The sequence below is a fragment of the Rhipicephalus sanguineus genome, chromosome 5 (assembly GCF_013339695.2).
Source record: "Rhipicephalus sanguineus isolate Rsan-2018 chromosome 5, BIME_Rsan_1.4, whole genome shotgun sequence".
Taxonomy (NCBI): Eukaryota; Metazoa; Arthropoda; class Arachnida; order Ixodida; family Ixodidae; genus Rhipicephalus; species Rhipicephalus sanguineus.
In genome coordinates, this window is record NC_051180.1 from 81,910,666 (window position 1) to 81,929,740 (window position 19,075).

Here is a 19,075-nt window from a genome sequence, read left to right on the forward strand (position 1 = left end):
AATCCCTGGATTCATTTTGTACACTGTCGTCCTTTATGAAAGGGAACACTCGAGCGCGCAGCCTGAGCTCTGATGCGGCCGCCTACAGTGCCATCAACCGACAGCGAAGGAAAGCGCACCCGCTTTTGGCGTCATCTATTGGCAAACAAAATAATGAGTCATGGCCAGTGGACAAGAGCTGCTAGATTACGCTCCCGCTTCGGTCGCGCAGCAGGCGATGCCGCCAAAAGCGGACGTGCTTTCTTCAGCTCTCGGTTGATGGTGCTGTACGCAGCTGCCGCAGCGCGCAGGCCGCGCGCTCGCGTGTTCCCTTTCATAAAGGACGACAGTGTACACTGTAACATGTATGCTACAGCAATTAGTAAAACAGTTGATTAGTAAAATATTTTTTGTTCAATTACGCATTTTGATTTACAGTGTAAGCAATGTCAGCCTCTTCAAGTAATGCCTCTCAGTGTGTAGATTTGTGCTACATGCCACGAGGTATTCTTAACAATTCTGTTAATGATAAAATGAGACATCCTGTATATCAGCTAACATTATACCATACAATCACATATGTGTTTATGAAAAACAAAAATGGAGAGTTTCGTTTTCGTATTTGGTGTGGGCCTTTAGGTACCAAATCTCTTTAATGAATAAGGACAAAGCTAACTGATGGAGCCATTTCCTGGATTTTTTATACAAAATCTTTCCAGCAACAAGAACGCTTGCTTACTGCAGGTTTTCCCAAGAATTTTCGCTTGCTGAAAAAATGCCTTAAACTTGTAGGAGTTCACACGCTCTACCATATGTGTGCATTTGCTCTTTAGTTTGTGCAAGGCGTGATCTCGAAGCTAGTCACTTGCATGTCTCATGAGTCTGACACTCCCCACAAAACAGTAGTATGTTCTGTACTGCTGCGAAAGTGCGGTTCATTCATGCTGAAATGTGTTTTTCATGATCTTGCTTTTTTATCGCCTGTGAATGCTAGACTGGAACATGGGAAGATGATTACTGAAAGAATCTTACATTTAAAAAAAATAAAGACAAAGGGCATGTTATTCAGTATTCTCTCTCTTTATACTCAAAAGACAATCGATAAGTTGAGGTGTATAGCAAGTAGAAAATAAAGCTTTTCCATTTGCTTTTTCCTTTAGCATAGCTCTGCATGCATGCGCCAAGGGCAAATCCCATGAGTGCATTGTACAATAAAGAGTTGAGAGTAGCACTTGTCTTTTGTGCTGTGCCCTCCTTTTTTGCACTGCTATCAATGACAATATCAGGCATTTATACAATCGCTGAGACAAACGAATTGCTTTTACCATTATCACACCCGAGATGGATCAGATTTCACAGACCTGACAATGATGCCTCGACAAAACCATTTTGTACAATCACAAAAGCTGAGGAACAAGTCACATGCTGAAGACTGGCCTAACGAGGCATCGTTACAAGGCTTTTTGTCACAACATACCAGCGGTAAGAATGAAAAGGAAAAGAAACATACTCTTATTTAATCTCTGCCTGGCCTTTCAAAACACTCCTGCCATCCTAGAAGTTTTAATTAGAGCTAAAAAGACAGCACAAGGACAACAAGGGCACAGGCGATTACGATAATATTTTGGTTCAATCTTTAATACGTTGCGCAATAAAATTTTTGGGATATGTAGAATTAACATGCAAAGAAGCAGCCTTAACTTTTGCGACCTCATTTATTGCACACAGAGGCTGTTGAAACAAGTTGATATGCAGGCTATTGTCTACACAGGAGCAGTGTTTTATGGTGCGAGCCAGCAATGTGTCAAGTGTGTGCCTTGTTCTTGTAACGATGTCTCTTTAGCGCTGGTTACGCATGTCTCAATTATTTCCTACCAGTTTTATTCAGCATTCACAGTGTCAATACAATGAGCAGGCCCTAATGGTGCTGACTACGCTCTCATTGCCACTGAAGCTTGCTTTCACATGCAGTAAAACCTCTATCATTGCTCTCTTACAAAATATCTCAGTGCTGCTGGGCCACAACGAAGAAATGGGCGCAGTTTGCTTTTGCACAGTCAAACATAAGGCTTTGCACACAGACATTAAAGGAGCCTACACTAAGCTGCTGTACAAACAGGTTCATTGTGCAGCAAGTTGACAGGTGGAAAAGCACACTTGTCTCGCTACTTTATTCATTTCGTTTTCTTTTTTTGCCTGTGCTCTTCAACTATAAAGTGTACCCCAGTGCCACGCAAACACGGAATGTAGAGGAAGCCAACAAACCACAGGCAACATTTTAAAATACAGGTGTCTTAACAAAATGAATATGGCATCGAAAAAGCAACAATTCTTTTGAGCTATAAACCAGACGTAGCCCCTAAAACGCAGTTTAGCGAGCACGTGCCTGCTTTAGCGCTGAAAGCTGTGTTTCAAGGAGCTTCGGTTTTACTTCAAAATTCTAGCAAGCTTTTCAGTGCAGCAGGTGGTGTAGCCCACCTGACCACACACAAAGCATAAATTAGTATACAACCTTCTACAGGCTCCACCATTTTCATTTCTTTTAGGAACTGGGAACACTTACATTCTTGCTCGCATTTTTGGAAAACCGACTCGTACAAGACCGGGAACACTGCCCGGCGCAACGCTCGCCGGGATCAACACAAGTTCTCCTACATGTCTCGTTGCATGTTATTTAAAACGAACAACTCTAGCAGACATGCACGACCTGGTCACATTTAACAGCATACAGGGATCGGATCCTGTGCATGCGATACGAAAGTGGTATACGCGGCCGGAAGACCGGGATCAAAGGTGAACGAGTACGTGGGAACACGAGATATCCCACTTTCTAGGCCAGTAGGTCCGACGTGCTTACTATTACCGAAAGGTAAAAGAAGACCGTACGTACCTTGCCTGGAGGCCATCCTGCCAGGCCAGTGGAGCTTGGTAGGAGCCTGCTGAAGTATACGTAAAAGGCTCCGAAGCACACGAGCACGCAGGCGGCACCGATGCAGACCGCCGCTCTTCGTACTTGTAAGATGGTAGTCCCGAACCGCAGCCGTATCATAGCGCCCGTGTCATACTGCCGCTGCGTTGTTCCAGAGACAAATCAAAGAGCCGCTTACGCTGACAGCTGCCCAAGTTAGACAAACAGGTGCTAAGCGCAACCATAGCAGAACAGTGCCCCTCAAACGAGTGCCGCGACCAACGCAGCACGCCGTGTATGTGCACAACCAGCTATTGTAATGGGACCGTTATAGCAGGTTCATTACGGCGAGGAAATCACGCCGGTCGTGCAAACAACACGCCGCAGCCATTCCTTTTCAGTGAGCGTCAAAATGTTTTTGTGACGGACGGTACGGGCCACCGCGCAAAAACCACCTACAACAGCCACACGCTAACACACACGCAAAAACGCCGACGCAATAAAAACGAAAATAAAAATGCGGCACGGCTGCAAGAAGCCCAGTGGAAAGCGCGTACGGTTACCCTTTCCTCCGCCGCTTTTCCGCAGCAGGCGCCATCTCAGCAAAAAGACAGTTTCGGTTTAGATAGCGGGAAGATTTGAACACATTTATGACACGTAACGACCAACGAACACTTTTCGACATGGCACTGCAGTGTTGTGTCGGCTGTGGGTCGCCGTAACATTCACCAAACCACACAGCTATCACACTGGAGTGGAGGATTCCCCCATGTGCGCTAGCTGGAAATGTTAAGAGACTATTAGGGAGTTTTCGAATAGGAGCGCCAATCGTTTCGGGTCCCCAAAGAAATAGCGTCGAGGCCACTGCGCATGCGCAAGACCCAAACAGCGTTTGGGTTTTGCGTTGGGGACGCTATTTCTCGAATTTAGCGGGAGCCCCAAAGCCTGCCCCATGGGCTTTGCGTCAAACAAACATGACGGCACCCACTGAAGCGACGACTCTTGACCAAGACTAGTGACCTAGAATAGGGGGAGTGTCCAAATCGCCGTAGACCCTATTCGAAAACACTTAGCTCCTGCTTGACCCAAAGCGAGCACACGCAAAGGGCTTTGGGGCCCCTATTCGAAAACTCCCTAAATTTCTTTAGCCTTCGAAGTAAAATATCTAAAGCGATACTAATAGCCGCGAGAAATCTATATAAATTTATTGGATTTGTAAAGGCCCATTACAGAGTTCCGACGCTTCGCTACATATTGTACAGATTTTATTTCCTATTTATAATTACGTGTGTGAGCAGATATGACGAATGAGTGCGCAAAAGAAGTGCACTTGGCAGTACAATCATGCCGAAAAATAAAGAAAACAAACTAAAATTGCAGGCGTGATGTTAATTACCTGCTGTGAATTTTGTAATGTGACGCCGCGTGACCGGTGGGTGGGCATGAATAATCTCGGCGCATAGTTCGCGTCACTTCATTCTACGTTTTTTTTTTTTTTTTTTAAATAGGCGCCCGGTAAAATCATCTTGCTTTGTAAGAGCGGTGCAGCTCATTAATCAGTGCCCAAATCTACAATGTACCAACCTTAGCCAGACCTAGCTATAGACGGGGATATCAAATAATAAACACGAATTATGATTGATCTAAATGTTACGGGCAAGGAGGAGGAGGAATAAACTTTTATTGAAACCAGCAGTTTGGTTGGCTGGGCCTAGTTAAGCCTCCCACGTGGGGACAGGAAAAAAATATAACGTTATCCTGCTACGCTGAAAAGAAAATGACTGATATGGTTCGCTTATGCGCAGCTCCATAAAGTTAGTAATAAGATAACGTCCTTCCAGGTACATAAACCAAAGGTGACGAGATTAAAGTTAACAGAAGGAGGTAGACGGGAAGGTAGAGACAGAAAGCACTACAAGAACTCCGCTACTTTTCACAGGACGTTTATAAATTGTGAACAGCCTTCGTGCGTACATTATTTTGTATTCAGGCATATAAAGCTGAAGCTTTCTTTCTTTCTTTCTTTCTTTCTTTCTTTCTTTCTTTCTTTCTTTCTTTCTTTCTTTCTTTCTTTCTTTCTTTCTTTCTTTCTTTCTTTCTTTCTTTCTTTCTTTCTTTCTTTCTTTCTTTCTTTCTTTCTTTCTTTCTTTCTTTCTTTCTTTCTTTCTTTCTTTCTTTCTTTCTTTCTTTCTTTCTTTCTTTCTTTCTTTCTTTCTTTCTCTTTCGGTTATTACTATTATCGTGAGCGAGAGAGCTAGGAGGATCGTACTTTACAAAGAAATTTTCCCATTTTTCTTTTAGTTCGCAAGTGACAAAGAAAAAGTTAAAGCTCGATCCATACGATGCTTTGAAACATAGGTGACTTCTACTGTACAATGTGCCTACTGCAATACTTGGAGGTGAATACAGTATACATGTGTGCAAGCAAGAGAGCACTGATGACAGCAACATCCTGTGATGCGTTTAACCAAAGCGGGCGGAACTATCACTCATCTGGTAGCATAAGCGTGTCGGTATGCACATACAGACAGTTTCACTGAATATTCCCTCTCTCAAACCCGAAAGGCGACGCGGTACGAAAATATGGCTGTAGCACGTCTCGACGACAACGAATCGCGAAGGTCTTTTTTTCCCCTTTCCATTTTTCTCGGAAAAATTTCCCGCAGCGATGTAGCACTTCTCGTAGCACGTTACGATTAACGTCAGCAATATAAAGAGCAGCTATACATGCAACGCCTGTTCTTCCCAGATACGCGTACTGGTCGTTGCTTTCCGTACACGTCTGAGACGATACAGCAATGCTGCGCTAATTAAATCTCGATCTCTAACGCCGTGGCTCTCAATCTGGCGGGACGAGAGGCAAGAAGACTGTACCTCGAGAGCAACGAAGCATTTGCAGTGTTTGTCTCGCCATGAATATTGCAAGAAAGAAGTAATTAATTCCATCTCGCAGTGCTGCGCGTTGACTGATTCTCGGACTACCGACGCACGAAAAATAGGCCGCACAGCCGACAGCAAGCGCCATTTGCGTTATCGGACACTGCGCGAAAAAGAAAAAGGAAGAAAGAAAAGGAAAGAGGAGGGGGTAGCCAACGAAGCTGGCGGTGTTTTTTTTTCGTCCTTTATTATCTTTTTTTTTTTTGTGAGAACAACAAAGTTGAGAGTTAGAGTTCCTGTCGCGGCGGTCGCAGAACACTGCAATGTTTCGTAACCCTGTTTCCGTAAGATTAATTACGGAAATATATGGCAACTATATGGAAAACATATGGAGAACATATAGATTTCTTAAGAAAACGTATGATATTAATGGAAATGGCATACGGAACGTTTCACGGAAGCACTCAGGTAGCTTAATGCAGACGCACGCTAAATATCCCCAGGTATAGTCGGAATTCATCTGCAGCACCGCATCCTGCCGCAACCGCTTTTCTCATCCTTATTAATTACAGCAATATGAATAAAAAAAAAGACAAGGACCGCCGTAAAATATAAATCAGAAGAGAAATTATCGTTATGGTTAAGCGACATAGAGAAATATAAAAAAAAATCCGTAAACAGGGGGTGGGTGCTCGAGCCGACGTTTCGAGAAGTGGACTTGTCTTCTTCAAGGCTGGAACTGATTTCCTGACACACCACCTAACACTTACGTATTGATGTTGCGCCTCAGATATGCGTAATATTAACTTTTTTATCGACAGTGTTCACAAGTATGAACGGCCGTAAGGAAATCAGTTCCAGCCTTGAAGAAGACAAGTCCACTTGTCGAAACGTCGGCTCGAGCACCCACCCCCTGTTTACGGATTTTTTTTCATCGCAGCTTCCATCTTCCACTTCCTGCCGTTTTATAGAGAAATATAGAAATACTACGGTAAATGCGAAATGAAATTGGACGAGAAGAAAAATTGAACACACAGACAGGCAGGCACAATTTGAGCTCCGCAGGGACGCACATGTGCGCGCGGACGGACGCACTTGACACACATGCACAAGTGCAGACACACAGGCGCACACTCACGAATGATCCTCGTCGTCCGCAACACACGTGGCAAAATGCTTGCCGGCGAAGGATGCCAATCTGCCGTCTCGGACGAAAACGGGGCTTCGTTTATCGGAGCCAATTCCGGCAGCAAGCAACTCGGAGTCGCGAGTAATAAACGCACCGCTGACTCGCCGCGGCCGCAGCTTGCTATTGCGAAGGTTATTACTCTAGCGAGTGTCGATACCCCGGATAGGGCGTAAAGAAGAAGAGAGGTAGCGCCAGCTGTGCCGTTACGATAGAAAGAAGTAAACGAAAAAAAAAATGCCTCTGATGGTGGCGCGCCTTGCAAATGAGACCGGGAGGTGGGGGGGAGGGGGCAGCCTATCACGGTGTAGAATAGGTACTCGTAAATATCTTACATGCTACGTATGTATGCGCACCCAGCGATACCAGTAAGTCCACGATATGAAACTTAAACCAGTTGATTTAATTAATGATAATGATATCTGGAACCTTACGTGCCAAAACCACCATGTGATTATGAGGCGCGCCGTAGTGGAGGCCATAGGCGTGCGCAGGGTTCCCCATTAGGGGGGGCAAAGGTTCATCGCAGCGCCCCCCCACCCTACTAAGTCAATGTATGGGGAAGATTTTGCGCCCCCCCCCCTCTCTTAAGTAACTAGAAGGGTCAATGTACGGGTCGGATTTTGCGCCCCCCTCTTAGATGATTATAGGTGGGGGCGGCCGCCCCCCCTGCCACGCCCTGCCGCAAAGCGTACAATACTTGGCACGCCCTTTAGTAAAAATTAAAAAGAAAATAGTAAGGACTCTACCGTTGACCTTGACCATCTCCCTGGTCCGGTAGATCAAGTTTGGAGGGCAAGCTTGAAAGCTGGGCTTCCCTATGTGCTCGAGTCCACTGCCATATTCGTCGCCTTGTTTCAAGCCGCCGCGATCGCTGCAAGCTACCATACGCGTATTACAAGCAAGTCTAATCAGGTTGATCGGAGACTAAAGCTGACACCTTTTTTTATCGCTTCCAGTTCGCCCAAACTAAAACACTCAACACTTCTGCGCACTCATCGACTCACAGCGGCTTGGACATAGAGCAGCGGTGATGTTTTTCGCTGAAAGAAAATGAATTTCCTGAAACAGGAAGAGGTTTCATCGCTCCATAACACGTTTACTGGTTTCCGCCCGTATTTGCGTCGCCGATAACTTAAATTCGAGGCCAGAGAGAGCAGAATAAAAACATGACAGACTGATCTAACGTTATAGGTCCCTTGCTCAGCGGTAGCCTCCTCTGCAATGTTGGAGCACAAGGTGCGAAAGTGTCGCATAAGCGTCTTGCACCGCAGAGGGGGACAATCTTCACAGCAGAAGCGGGGAGCGAATTTCATTATATACTCGTAATTACGTTATTGCTGTGTTGAAGGAAAACTTCGCCTCAATAGTTTCTTTGCCAGCGTGCAGCCAACAGTGATCATTTACGAAAGGGGGGGGGGGCTCCGCCTCCCTACCGTTTCTCTGTGGGAGTAGCGACCCCTCACCCCCCCCCCCCCCCCCCGGTAGATACGCCTATGTCTATACACATCCTTTCCCACTGCCCGGCGGATCCTCCCGCGCGCGGGCCCTGAGCACCTAAAGACTTGGGAGGATTGGGAGACCCCACTGCGTTCAGAGGACCCGGTTGCGAAGACCATGGCTGCCGACCGGGCTGCCAGCGTCGTGGACCGCCACCAAATGAACGCTTGAGCGCAACGGGGTCGTGCGGGGGCCCAGGAGCCTGCGTGCTCCAAACTCTTCTGTTCAATAAAGTTTCTATCCTCCTCCTTTTCCTCGAACGAACAAACAACACAAGCGCTGAACAACCAGCACATTGACAGCACACTGCTCTTCGTTGTAACTGCGCTCCGCTCTTCAATAGCTGTGAGGTCCTATCGAGATATCGAAATCGGATCGAGCGCGAAATCGATGAAGCATTTCAGACCAAAAAAAAAAAAAGAAACACGTGCGTCAGCGAGCCCTCGATCACGCTACTTGAAAAAAAAAAAAAAAAAAAAAGATAGTGTCTTTGTCAAGTTAAATGCAATATCGTGACTCGTGGCGGACATTTGTTGCAATTTCATCACTGCGACTGTGTGACAGTTCATGTTTCTTTTGTTTGTTTTTAGTTATTATGTTTCGGCATATATTTTCCGTTGAAGTAAACTTGCGCACAGTTGTTCGTCAGTGCATGCGTTGTTTGTCCTTCCGACTTAGTCCCGTTTTTCGGGCTGTTTCCTCGCATAAATATTATTGTTTCCGCAGACTGCCACACGCAACTGCTGGTAGGCTGGTGTGTGATAGTGTGTCTATACTCCCTCGCTGCCTAACTCTATATCTCTCCTATCTTTCAACTTCTTCCCCCTCCTGCTTTGCGCAGTTAACGGTAGCGTACTGGCTTTTCCCTCCATGTTAACCACTCTGACTTTACCCTCTCCTTCTCTTCTGTCTATCTGAAACAAGAAATGTTAGGCTATATAATCTAGATTGCATTATGACGTTTCTGGCATTGCCAATGATAAAATCTAAATGTGGCTCGAGAGTATACGACGGAAAGGATGGAAAGAATGCTGTACATGTGTGCAGCGACGTCATATTAATTTCTTGCACAAGCTCCCTTTGACGTCATACGCTTTTGCTGTGAAGAACACTTCATCGTTAAGAAAATATGAATACAATGCGTTCCGATGCTAGCAAAAGGTCTCTTGGGAAGTGGTCTGCTCAAAAAGAAAAGGCGGGAGGGGGATTTTATATACATTTAAATAAACACACACACACACACACACACACACACACACACACACACACACACACACACACACACACGCACGCACACACGCACACACACGCACACACACGCACGCACACACGCACACACACACACAACTGAGGCTGTTGACATTCGAGCCCCTGACCTCGCGTTGATCAGCACAAATCTGTCACTGACACTGCGGCGAGCATGCTTCGCGCAACAGTTGCCGATTTCCTCGGGTCAGCAGCAGTGTCACGAGAACGCAAAGCGCTTTACAATCGGTGCATGTGCAATCAAAATGGGCAAGTGGCGCGAGAGACAATTAACGAGACATCTATAAAATTATATTCTAAGGTCTTACGCACCAAAAACCAGGACAACATCATGAGGCACGCCGCTGTGGGAGACGCCGGACCGGACTGATTTTGACCCCCGGCGTTTTTTTTTTTTTTTTGCATGCCGTTCCTTTTCCGAGAATCAAATGTTTAGCGTGCACAGCGCGACAAGCATTAAGCCACCACGGTAGGCAGGGAAGCCGCAACATATGATCTGGTCGCTTACCATAAGGAGTGTCCGCGATGCATGATTTAGGCATGGTTGCAGTCGTCGTGCAAACACTGCCGAGTTTATAGAAAAGCTCGCTGTTTTACTCAGACAAGAGCAAGGCGTTGTCATTTGGAATGCTACCTCTTTTTTTTTTTTTTTTGATACCCCTAGCGGCCAGTGTTGGTATACCGTTGCCGTGATCACGGCCGCCTGGATCATCGGCGCGCGGCGCCGCGCGCCCCGATCCAGGCGGCCGTGCCGTGATAAACGCAAGCATATAGTAGGGTCTTCTGCTGCGCACCTTGTAACATCCTGTACGAACATGCATGCGCGCAGCGCGCTTTGCCGATTGTTTTCGTTATTTGTTCCCGATGCGACATCGGCAAATACGGCGAAACAAATACGGCGAAAAGTGCGCACATCGCCTGACAGCATGCACAGTGCCATGCAGCTGCTGTGCTCCCGCCATTTGTTGTTCGTTCTTTGCGAGTCCTTTGTTTTGTCATTTTTCGATATGTAGCCACGATAAAGGCACGTACTTAACCACGCCTGTAGTCTGATATTTTTACGTGAGGGAAAGAAAGCGTCACATATCTTCGCATACACTTCTGCATGTCGCCGCAGCAACAGCTGTGTTTTGCCTTCAAAAATGCCAATGTACACATTATTGTCCGACAAGATCGCCTCGCGCAAAAGCGAAGTGGCAGCTGCTTGCCGGTTTGCTTGCGGATGACATATCGCCAAAGTAAGGAGCCGCGCTGCTAAGCATAAGGGCGCGGGTTCGATTCCCGGCCTCGGCAGCTGCATTTCGACTGGGGCAACACGCAAATAACGCCTGTGTACCTTACAGCAATTATTATTACATACTGCTAAAAATTATGCTGTATTACCTGTAAAAACTATAACACGCATGGTTTACACTTCCGGTGTCTGGCTCATTATCGTTATCGGATAACAGAACTTCATATAAAAAAGAAAAGAAGAAAGGGGGGGTGCGTTAGAATAACCAAATTGATAAGGTTTGCTATAAGAACATATATGAAAACATTTACCTTAAGGCACCGCATACGAAACAAGGAAGAAACACGGAACCTCGGGATGAGCACTGTTTCACAGCACACCGAGACAGTGGTGGAAGAGACGCAGCGCTGACTTCCAACTAAAAGCTTAACTTCTCTAGTTTCAGTAATATATATATATATATATATATATATATATATATATATATATATATATATATATATATATATATATATATATATATATATGTATATATATATGACCAGAAACGAGAAAGAAAAGAAAGCGTAGGGAAACGAAATAAAGGCATCGATCAGGCACCAGTGCCTTCTACATGCTGCGTAGACAACGTCATCTGCAAAATATGTTTCATTCATATATCGACTGAAATCTAGTTTACGCGTTCTTGCTTTGTAGCTTCATGTCTTGTTGGAAGATATTTATTGTCTTCCGCGAATGTCGTTCACTCTGCGCCCTCGTAATCTCGATGCATTTGCCTAGCTGTTTAAATAACATCGAATTATGGCTACCGCGCATTGATCTGTTCAGAGTGAACGGCAAGTGAAAGCCGACCATGATAATTCAAAGATAACGGACACACACACACACACACACACACACACACACACACACACACACACACACACGCGCGCGCGCGCGACAAGAAACTTGTGGGCAAATTGAGCAGCACAAAACTACGCAAGCCATGCGTACAACCGCGGTTAAACGCGCCAATGTTAAATCGCGATAGCAATTATACGGGCACTCGAGGCGCATTTTTCCGATCGCTGTCGCCGTCATGTTCCGTATAAAGTCCAAATCGACAACATCGCCCGACGCGTCGTGTGACGTGCGAGTGAAAGCGCGCCCGCGCTGCCGACAAACACGGCTCAAGCAGAGATGAACCGCGCCGTATTTTTACATGAAATCAGCCGACGGCTGATACCTTGGTATACGTGTTGTGTTCTCATAGCACAGTTTGCGCTGAAGTCAAAGACAGCACGAAGGTCGCTTCGCTCGCTGCAGCGGCCGTGTTTCCTTACGACAGCGTTTTGCTTGAGCTACGCCAGGCCTTGTACTGAAGGAGTGAGCTGCTATACCTTACTTCGTATAGCATCTTAATTTGTTGCTGTTGCAATCAATGCTTCACCCTTGCGTCGAAACTGACTTTTTTTCTTTTTCTTGCCCAGTTCGAACTACAACCGTCAGTGGACTCAAGCCACTAATCATCATTTTCTCAGGGGTATGCATCCTTTCTAATCTCTATGAGTTGGATTTTAGTATGAAAGGGGCATAAGCGAATCGCTTCAGCCAACGTTTTAAAAGCCAGCACAATACCGTAAATTTTGCATTATACACTTGGACTGAAGTCGGGAACGCTCCGCTGAGAAACGAATGCGAGATGAAATGCTTTTCACAGGACACTAATCTTCCCACTTATTCCTTACCCGCTTGCCCCAAAAGCAGCGGAACTCGGATTCTAACGGCTGCGCGACTGAAAATTTAACGGCTTGACGTATGTCAGGAAAAAAAAAGACGTACAAGTTTCCTAATGAACCAGATCTCTGTCAACGTCAGCGAAAGAAAAAGCCGATCGAAGTGGAAGCAGCATGGCGGGCGTTTTTTTTTTTTTTCTGTCCCGTTTGAGCCAGTTGGCGCTGCACCTTATTGGTGCAATGTCAGCGTAAATTGGAGGAGGAAAAATAACTGAATAGATATACGTATAATTAGAACACCCGTAACATTCGCAAGCATATTTTGTCCCAGGCTTTTGAGCCAATGACAAATCGCGGATTTTTCAGTGCACCGACGCGTGAAGTTTTTAAACCAGCCCTAGCCTCGTGCAAGCGAGAGAAATGTTATATACGCATACAAGATATCAAACGGGGCTATATTTATGGAAATTACGTTGGCGAAATGGTCATAGTTAAATAAGGAATCTGAGTGGGAAATAATTTTCAGCCGATAGTATTATTATTCGGACAGTCATACAGGGAGGAAAACGCCACGTCGAAACGAATATAACGACCGGCAGCGTACAGTACTTCCCACGTATTACCGATATACCGACGCTGAAAGATTGACGACACGCATAAGATGCAACCCAACTGCATCCAGTGCTGCTGTTGGTTAAAAAAAATTAGAATTTAAAAACTGCTTCTCGATTCTTCGAGGCGTTTACGGGCGCTTTACAGACCGGGGCGATTGGCAATAGAGAACGCGGCTTTTGGAATAATGCCAGCTACGACATCGGTACGTTCCTGTTCGCCCAACAGAAATTGCGCTGTGCAAGCTTTAGTGCTTTGCACGACGACGACTCTTGTGATGCGATACGGATAACAATAGGAACAAATTCATAGAATTCAAAAGTTTCACTGGTCACGTCAGCAGTATTATCTGAGGTACGAATTGTTCATCGGCAAAACGCGTTTCCTGTATTGTTCTGAAAGTGGCAACGTTTACTCAAGCGTCATATATAACAAAATAACAAAACAAGCTTGAAATGACCCCTGCTCCGCTTCATTTCAGCAGCTATAACTAGAGGTCTGCTGAAAAAATGCGTGAATTTGATTACGACGCACTTTTCTCACGCATTTGTTCTAAACCATAAAGTAGCGCGATACTCCGTTGGTTTATTGGTTAATGACACAGGAATCGGTGATGTTGTCACTTAAAGTGAGACATGGATGTGAGCTGAGCCATATGACTCCGAACTCTTTGCTTGCGAAAACGTTTCCATTATTCGTATAAAAGAACAGGATATATCGGACGTGATGCGATAGAACTTTGGGTGGCGTATTTCATCCGATCTTGTATCTTTTATAAATTCGTAAATATTTCTATGCCGACTCAACGATAAAACTCTCCGTCCGTCTCTCTGTCCCAAAAGACGATCATCGATATGAAGAAATAACGTATAAAACAAAATAAATTTCATTGTCAGTGCTCCGGGTTCCAGGCTTTCACGCATCCAAGGCGAGTTCCTTAAAGGGGGCCCTGCAAAACTTTTTCAACATGGTCAGAAAACGCTGACGAATGGTAATCGAGGCTCCTGAGAACACGCGAGCCAAACATTACAGCGCAGCAAGCGGCCTATTCTCAAAGTCAGCTAGAAATCGTTCCCTCCTCTCGACAAATAAAGCCATATACCCAAATGACCACGCCATATACCCAATTTCAAGGCCATTGGCTGGTTTGAGCGTCGCGAGCTGCAGTTACCGCAGCCGCCGTGGGAGGGGCCGCCGCCACGTGCCCGCGCGCGTGCTCGGAATCACAATGAAAGTAAGCCGGGGGTTCGAAGAAAAAAAAGAAAAGAAAAAAAAAGTGCCCAAGGTCCTGACGCGCGCGTGACGTATCTTCATTCCCCCCGTACCATTCCTCCCTGCTTAACTCCCAGCGCTCTCGTCGGGACGAGAGAAGAGAGAAGGAAATTACAGGGTGCGACAAAACTCCGCTCGTATATACTTGACGGTTTCTAAAAAAAAAATTGCGGCGGTTGATTCCTGAGGAAATAAACTCCTTTAATAAAGCAATTCGATGATTACTTGGAAAAGCATTGCAGGGCCCCTTTAGCCACTGGGCTAAACACACAAGCTTGCAGAATGCGAATATATCTGAACTATATGAATGCGTTGTACCCGTGGTGCCAAACAAATGTGAAATGATCGAGATCGCTTTCTATGAAGGCTTCGTTGAATTTCGTGGTTGTGGAATAAACGCCCTCTATAGCACAATATGTAAAGTCGACATGGACAGACAGACAGACAGACAGACAGACAGACAGACAGACAGACAGACAGACAGACAGACAGACAGACAGACAGACAGACAGACAGACAGACAGACAGACAGACAGACAGATAGATAGATAGATAGATAGATAGATAGATAGATAGATAGATAGATAGATAGATAGATAGATAGATAGATAGATAGATAGATAGATAGATAGATAGATAGATAGATAGATAGATAGATAGACAACGAACTTTATTGGATCCTGAGGCGTTACTGACAGGACCCCCTAACGGGAGGCCGTTGTAATCGCTGGCCGCGCCCACGTAGAGGACAGAACGCCGTGACGCTCCGCCCTTCCCTGGGCCCTCTGGATAGCCTGGGCTTGCTTTCGGAGTGCCGTGCTTCTGATGGCCTCCTCCCATTCGGCTTCGCTGGAGAGAAGGGTTTTAGGCAACGCAAGACATCGCCAGAGCATGTGAGCCATGGAACAAAAGGTTTCATTGCAGTCGGGGCAACCAGGGTCAATGTCCAAGTACATCTTATACTGAGAATGCCCCGCGACGGGAAAGATCCCGTTTGCAACATTCTCAGAGTAGCTGACTGAGCTCTGCTGAGCTTCGGGTGAGGAAGGGGATAGACTCTCCAGCCAAGTTGGTAATGCTTAGTGAACTCATTAAATGTCAGAAGTGGATCATTCTGCTGAGTCCCTTCCTGCCCCTCCGGAGCCTCCAGACCGTCGCGGCGCGTGAGTTCTCGCGCACGATCGTGGGCCATCTCGTTGAGGTTTGGGAAGCCCTCCAGAACGTTCTTCCCCATGTGTGCAGGGAACCAAGTGATAAAATGATAAAGTCGACATGGAGGATTGTATTCATATTACTTTTTTAGCGCAAAAAACAACACCACGAGAAAGAAGACGGAACACAGAGCGCTGTGTTCCGTCTTCTTTCTTGCGGTGTCGTTTTTTGCGCTAAAAAAGTAATATGGATTCCCACCAACTAGCTCACCAACGCATTCTGTTGAGGATTGTATTCATAAGGAAAATTCAGATTTCGAGAAAATTTAAAGCTACTCTCGCGTTTCGGTGGTCCCGGGGTGTGGTCGTTCCAGAAGCTCACGAACGCTAGAGGGGACATGAAAGCCGCTACGCCAATGTCGCCCGAAAAAAAAAAAATAAAGAAAGACGTTCCACAGTGAAGGCCGTGACCTACAATAAAATCCTACACTTGCGCATCGCACACACGTAGTGTAATAAAAAATGGCTATTTATCATGAATGAACCGGAAGAATAGACGCTCTTTACATATAGTATGAGGTCTCATGCAAGCACGATCTGGCAGTGAAGCACGCCGTATAGTGCTGGAATCCGGATTGATTTTGAAAAGGTTCATTGAAAGCACGCACGTATAGATCTAAGCACAGGAGCGTTCTAGACCCATCTGCATGCTGTCGCCATGGCAGGGTTGAAACCCGCCACTTCGACCATAGTAGTTATTCGAGAATGCTATGGCGCGAAAGAGAGAGAAAACAAGACACGTGAAATGAACACCGCCTGTACTACTGCATCCATGGCTCGTTGCAAAGGAGATACCCAAAGAAGGCTGTTTTATTTAACTATGTCACCTAACGAGTGTTGTTCATTGGGGGTCTCTTTACAAGGTTATTTTCTTTTCATAATTCACGTTAATGACATTCCTTACTCAGTAGTCTCATACGTAAGCATTCACGTTGTGTTGTTCTTCTGTCTTGTGTCCGTCTTTTACAGTTTCCCCATTTGAAGACGACTGCTTAACAACTCGCTCGGTTTTATGTCGATCAAACACGGGGCTCTCCGCAGATGATTATGTTTTCTGACTGGTAAATGTCTAACGCGACTGACACGTTTATCCTTCAACCGTAGCACATGATACATGAAATTTCCACACTAAACAACGCAGCGCAATTACTTGCAAACGAGCCAATTACGTCAATTACTTAATCGGTCGTAATTTTCAATTTGTGCTTTTCAAAAAAAAACAACGTTTCATGACGTGCAGTTTGATAATAGACAATTTCTGGACGTTTTGAATATTATAGGGTGTAAAGATTCGTCGAAGAACGGCTATTCACAATCAGAAAACTATCCGAAAATAGTCAATATTTCATTCCTTTCGATTCGCTTCTGGCACTATATCCGACTGGCACCTGATACGGTCTCAAGAGGTACTATTCGCATACACATATTTATAAGTGTGCTCTCGAAAAACTCCACGTTTCCCACAATCCACTTGCAGGCGATACGGCCCCCGATTTCCGCGTGAGTCATACATAAATTATACGTGGTTGTTTAAATACACCCACCGCAATACCCGACTCCCGAAATCACATAGTAATGAATTCAAGCTCATAGTTAAGGCAGCACGGTATGCACGGTATGTTGAACGCACAAAGTAACAAGACAAATTCCCTTTGATATGAACCAGACCTGTAGTGACGTCAAAGTGACGAAATTCGAACGAACGTTAAGTCAACTTTTTTAATTATTGTTTGTGCAACACAGTAACCCTCACCGCGAGAGATCACCAACTCGATGCGCCCGTTTAACGCGGTGAGGAACAAACCTCTACTTTTATTAAGAGAGAGCTGATCTTGTTGATAGACATTCTTGCTAAAAAGACTGGGTCTGCAAACACGGACGCAAGAGCAAAGTCGAGACACCACAAACGCAGACTAACCGCTGAAAAGGCGCACTGCGGAGAGAAAAGAAGGTACACACAAAAACTTATCTGCGCATGCCCACGCATAAGAGGTGATACCTATCAGTTCGGCAGGCATGCATGGTCTACTTGAGCGATAGATGTTCATTCACTTGATTTTCTTCTTTATGGAAGTTAATCGACGGTTGGCTCACGCATGCGCTATGCCACAACCATTAAACGTCTTTCTTAATTCCTGTGCCTGCACAAAACTGCGCATTCATCGAATTTCGACGAGCATTTACACTCTCGACGATGTAAAGATAGATTAGATGGTGAGCCTCGGGTTAACGTTCCATTAATCTCTGGGTTAACACAGCGACCTTTCTGTCCTATACGTTGAAGCGGCCGCAGCTGAAAGCAACCATACACACCCCACCCGTACGGCGCAATCAGTAAATTTGTTGGTATGGTTTACTAAAACGTGCTATACAAGCGAAGCGTGTTTCCTACCTTGCCTCACAAGAAGAGAATGGATGTCCGAGACCCGTCGATGTCCTTCTTCCGTTTGGACAGATAGAAGGAGGTGAGGAAGTACAGAAAAAAGGAACAAACAAACAAGCAAACGAAAAAGGTGGCGAGAGAAAACTGACCGACGAGCATGCAGCTAGCTCGGGCACGTCGCAAGAAGAAGAGAACCACGGTACGCACGCGCGCCTTGAGGCGGATAAGGCGAACATTAATGACGTCGCCACAGCCGCTGCAGCCGCTGCAGGTGCCTCCAATCGTGGCAGAAATATTTTGCCACGCGCAGCGCGATCAACACGTGTGTAGCGGCGTCGAAAGAGAGAGAGAGAAAGAATTAAAAGAAAAGCTCGACAGAATAATAACGGGAGGTGTACCTTTCGTAGCGGTAGCAATTTACACACAGAGAAAGTGCTGCTGTTGGCTTATACACTTAAAAGAATTCGAGTGTATCGTACCTCGCTCCATCTTTGTCGCCGGTTGCTGCTATTATGTACTGTAAAGCTCGAGTTGTGAGCCTTCGCAGCTGAGCTGTTTAGAAGAAAGAAAGAAAGAAAGAAAGAAAGAAAGAAAGAAAGAAAGAAAGAAAGAAAGAAAGAAAGAAAGAAAGAAAGAAAGAAAGAAAGAAAGAAAGAAAGAAAGAAAGAAAGAAAGAAAGAACATGAACAGGTCCACCTTAAAGAGCCCCTAAACAACCTCTGAAAATACAAAGAACGCGCGCGTTATTCTCCCCCGACGTCTCCCGCCGTTTCGGCACCATTCATGACGCCATCAGTCTGTTCACGCGACGTCACGAAGAAATAACCTCTCGATTGGTCCATATACGAGGGACATCGGTTGTGAATCGTCTCCTAACCTACTGTGCCATGCAGTCGCGCCCGCCCGTTCTGCCTAGTCTCGCGTGACCATCG

General features: G+C 45.7%; 1 protein-coding gene across 2 annotated transcripts in view; it reads right to left on the minus strand.

Moving 5' to 3' along the window:
- LOC119393875 (alpha-mannosidase 2x) overlaps nucleotides 1-18,356 on the minus strand; it is a 66,558-nt gene extending 48,202 nt beyond the window's left edge. The window contains exons 1-2 of one of the 2 annotated variants that reach the window (XM_049416402.1): nucleotides 18,153-18,356; nucleotides 2,870-3,049 (exon numbers count right to left, since the gene is read on the minus strand). In XM_049416402.1, the coding sequence (XP_049272359.1) occupies nucleotides 2,870-3,028 (159 nt within the window). In that variant the 5' untranslated portion in view covers nucleotides 3,029-3,049; nucleotides 18,153-18,356. Of the gene's footprint in view, nucleotides 1-2,869; nucleotides 3,050-10,224; nucleotides 10,364-18,152 lie in introns of those variants that run through there. The other variant, XM_037661058.2, reaches the window with a different exon arrangement.
- Nucleotides 18,357-19,075: the final 719 nt, after the last annotated feature.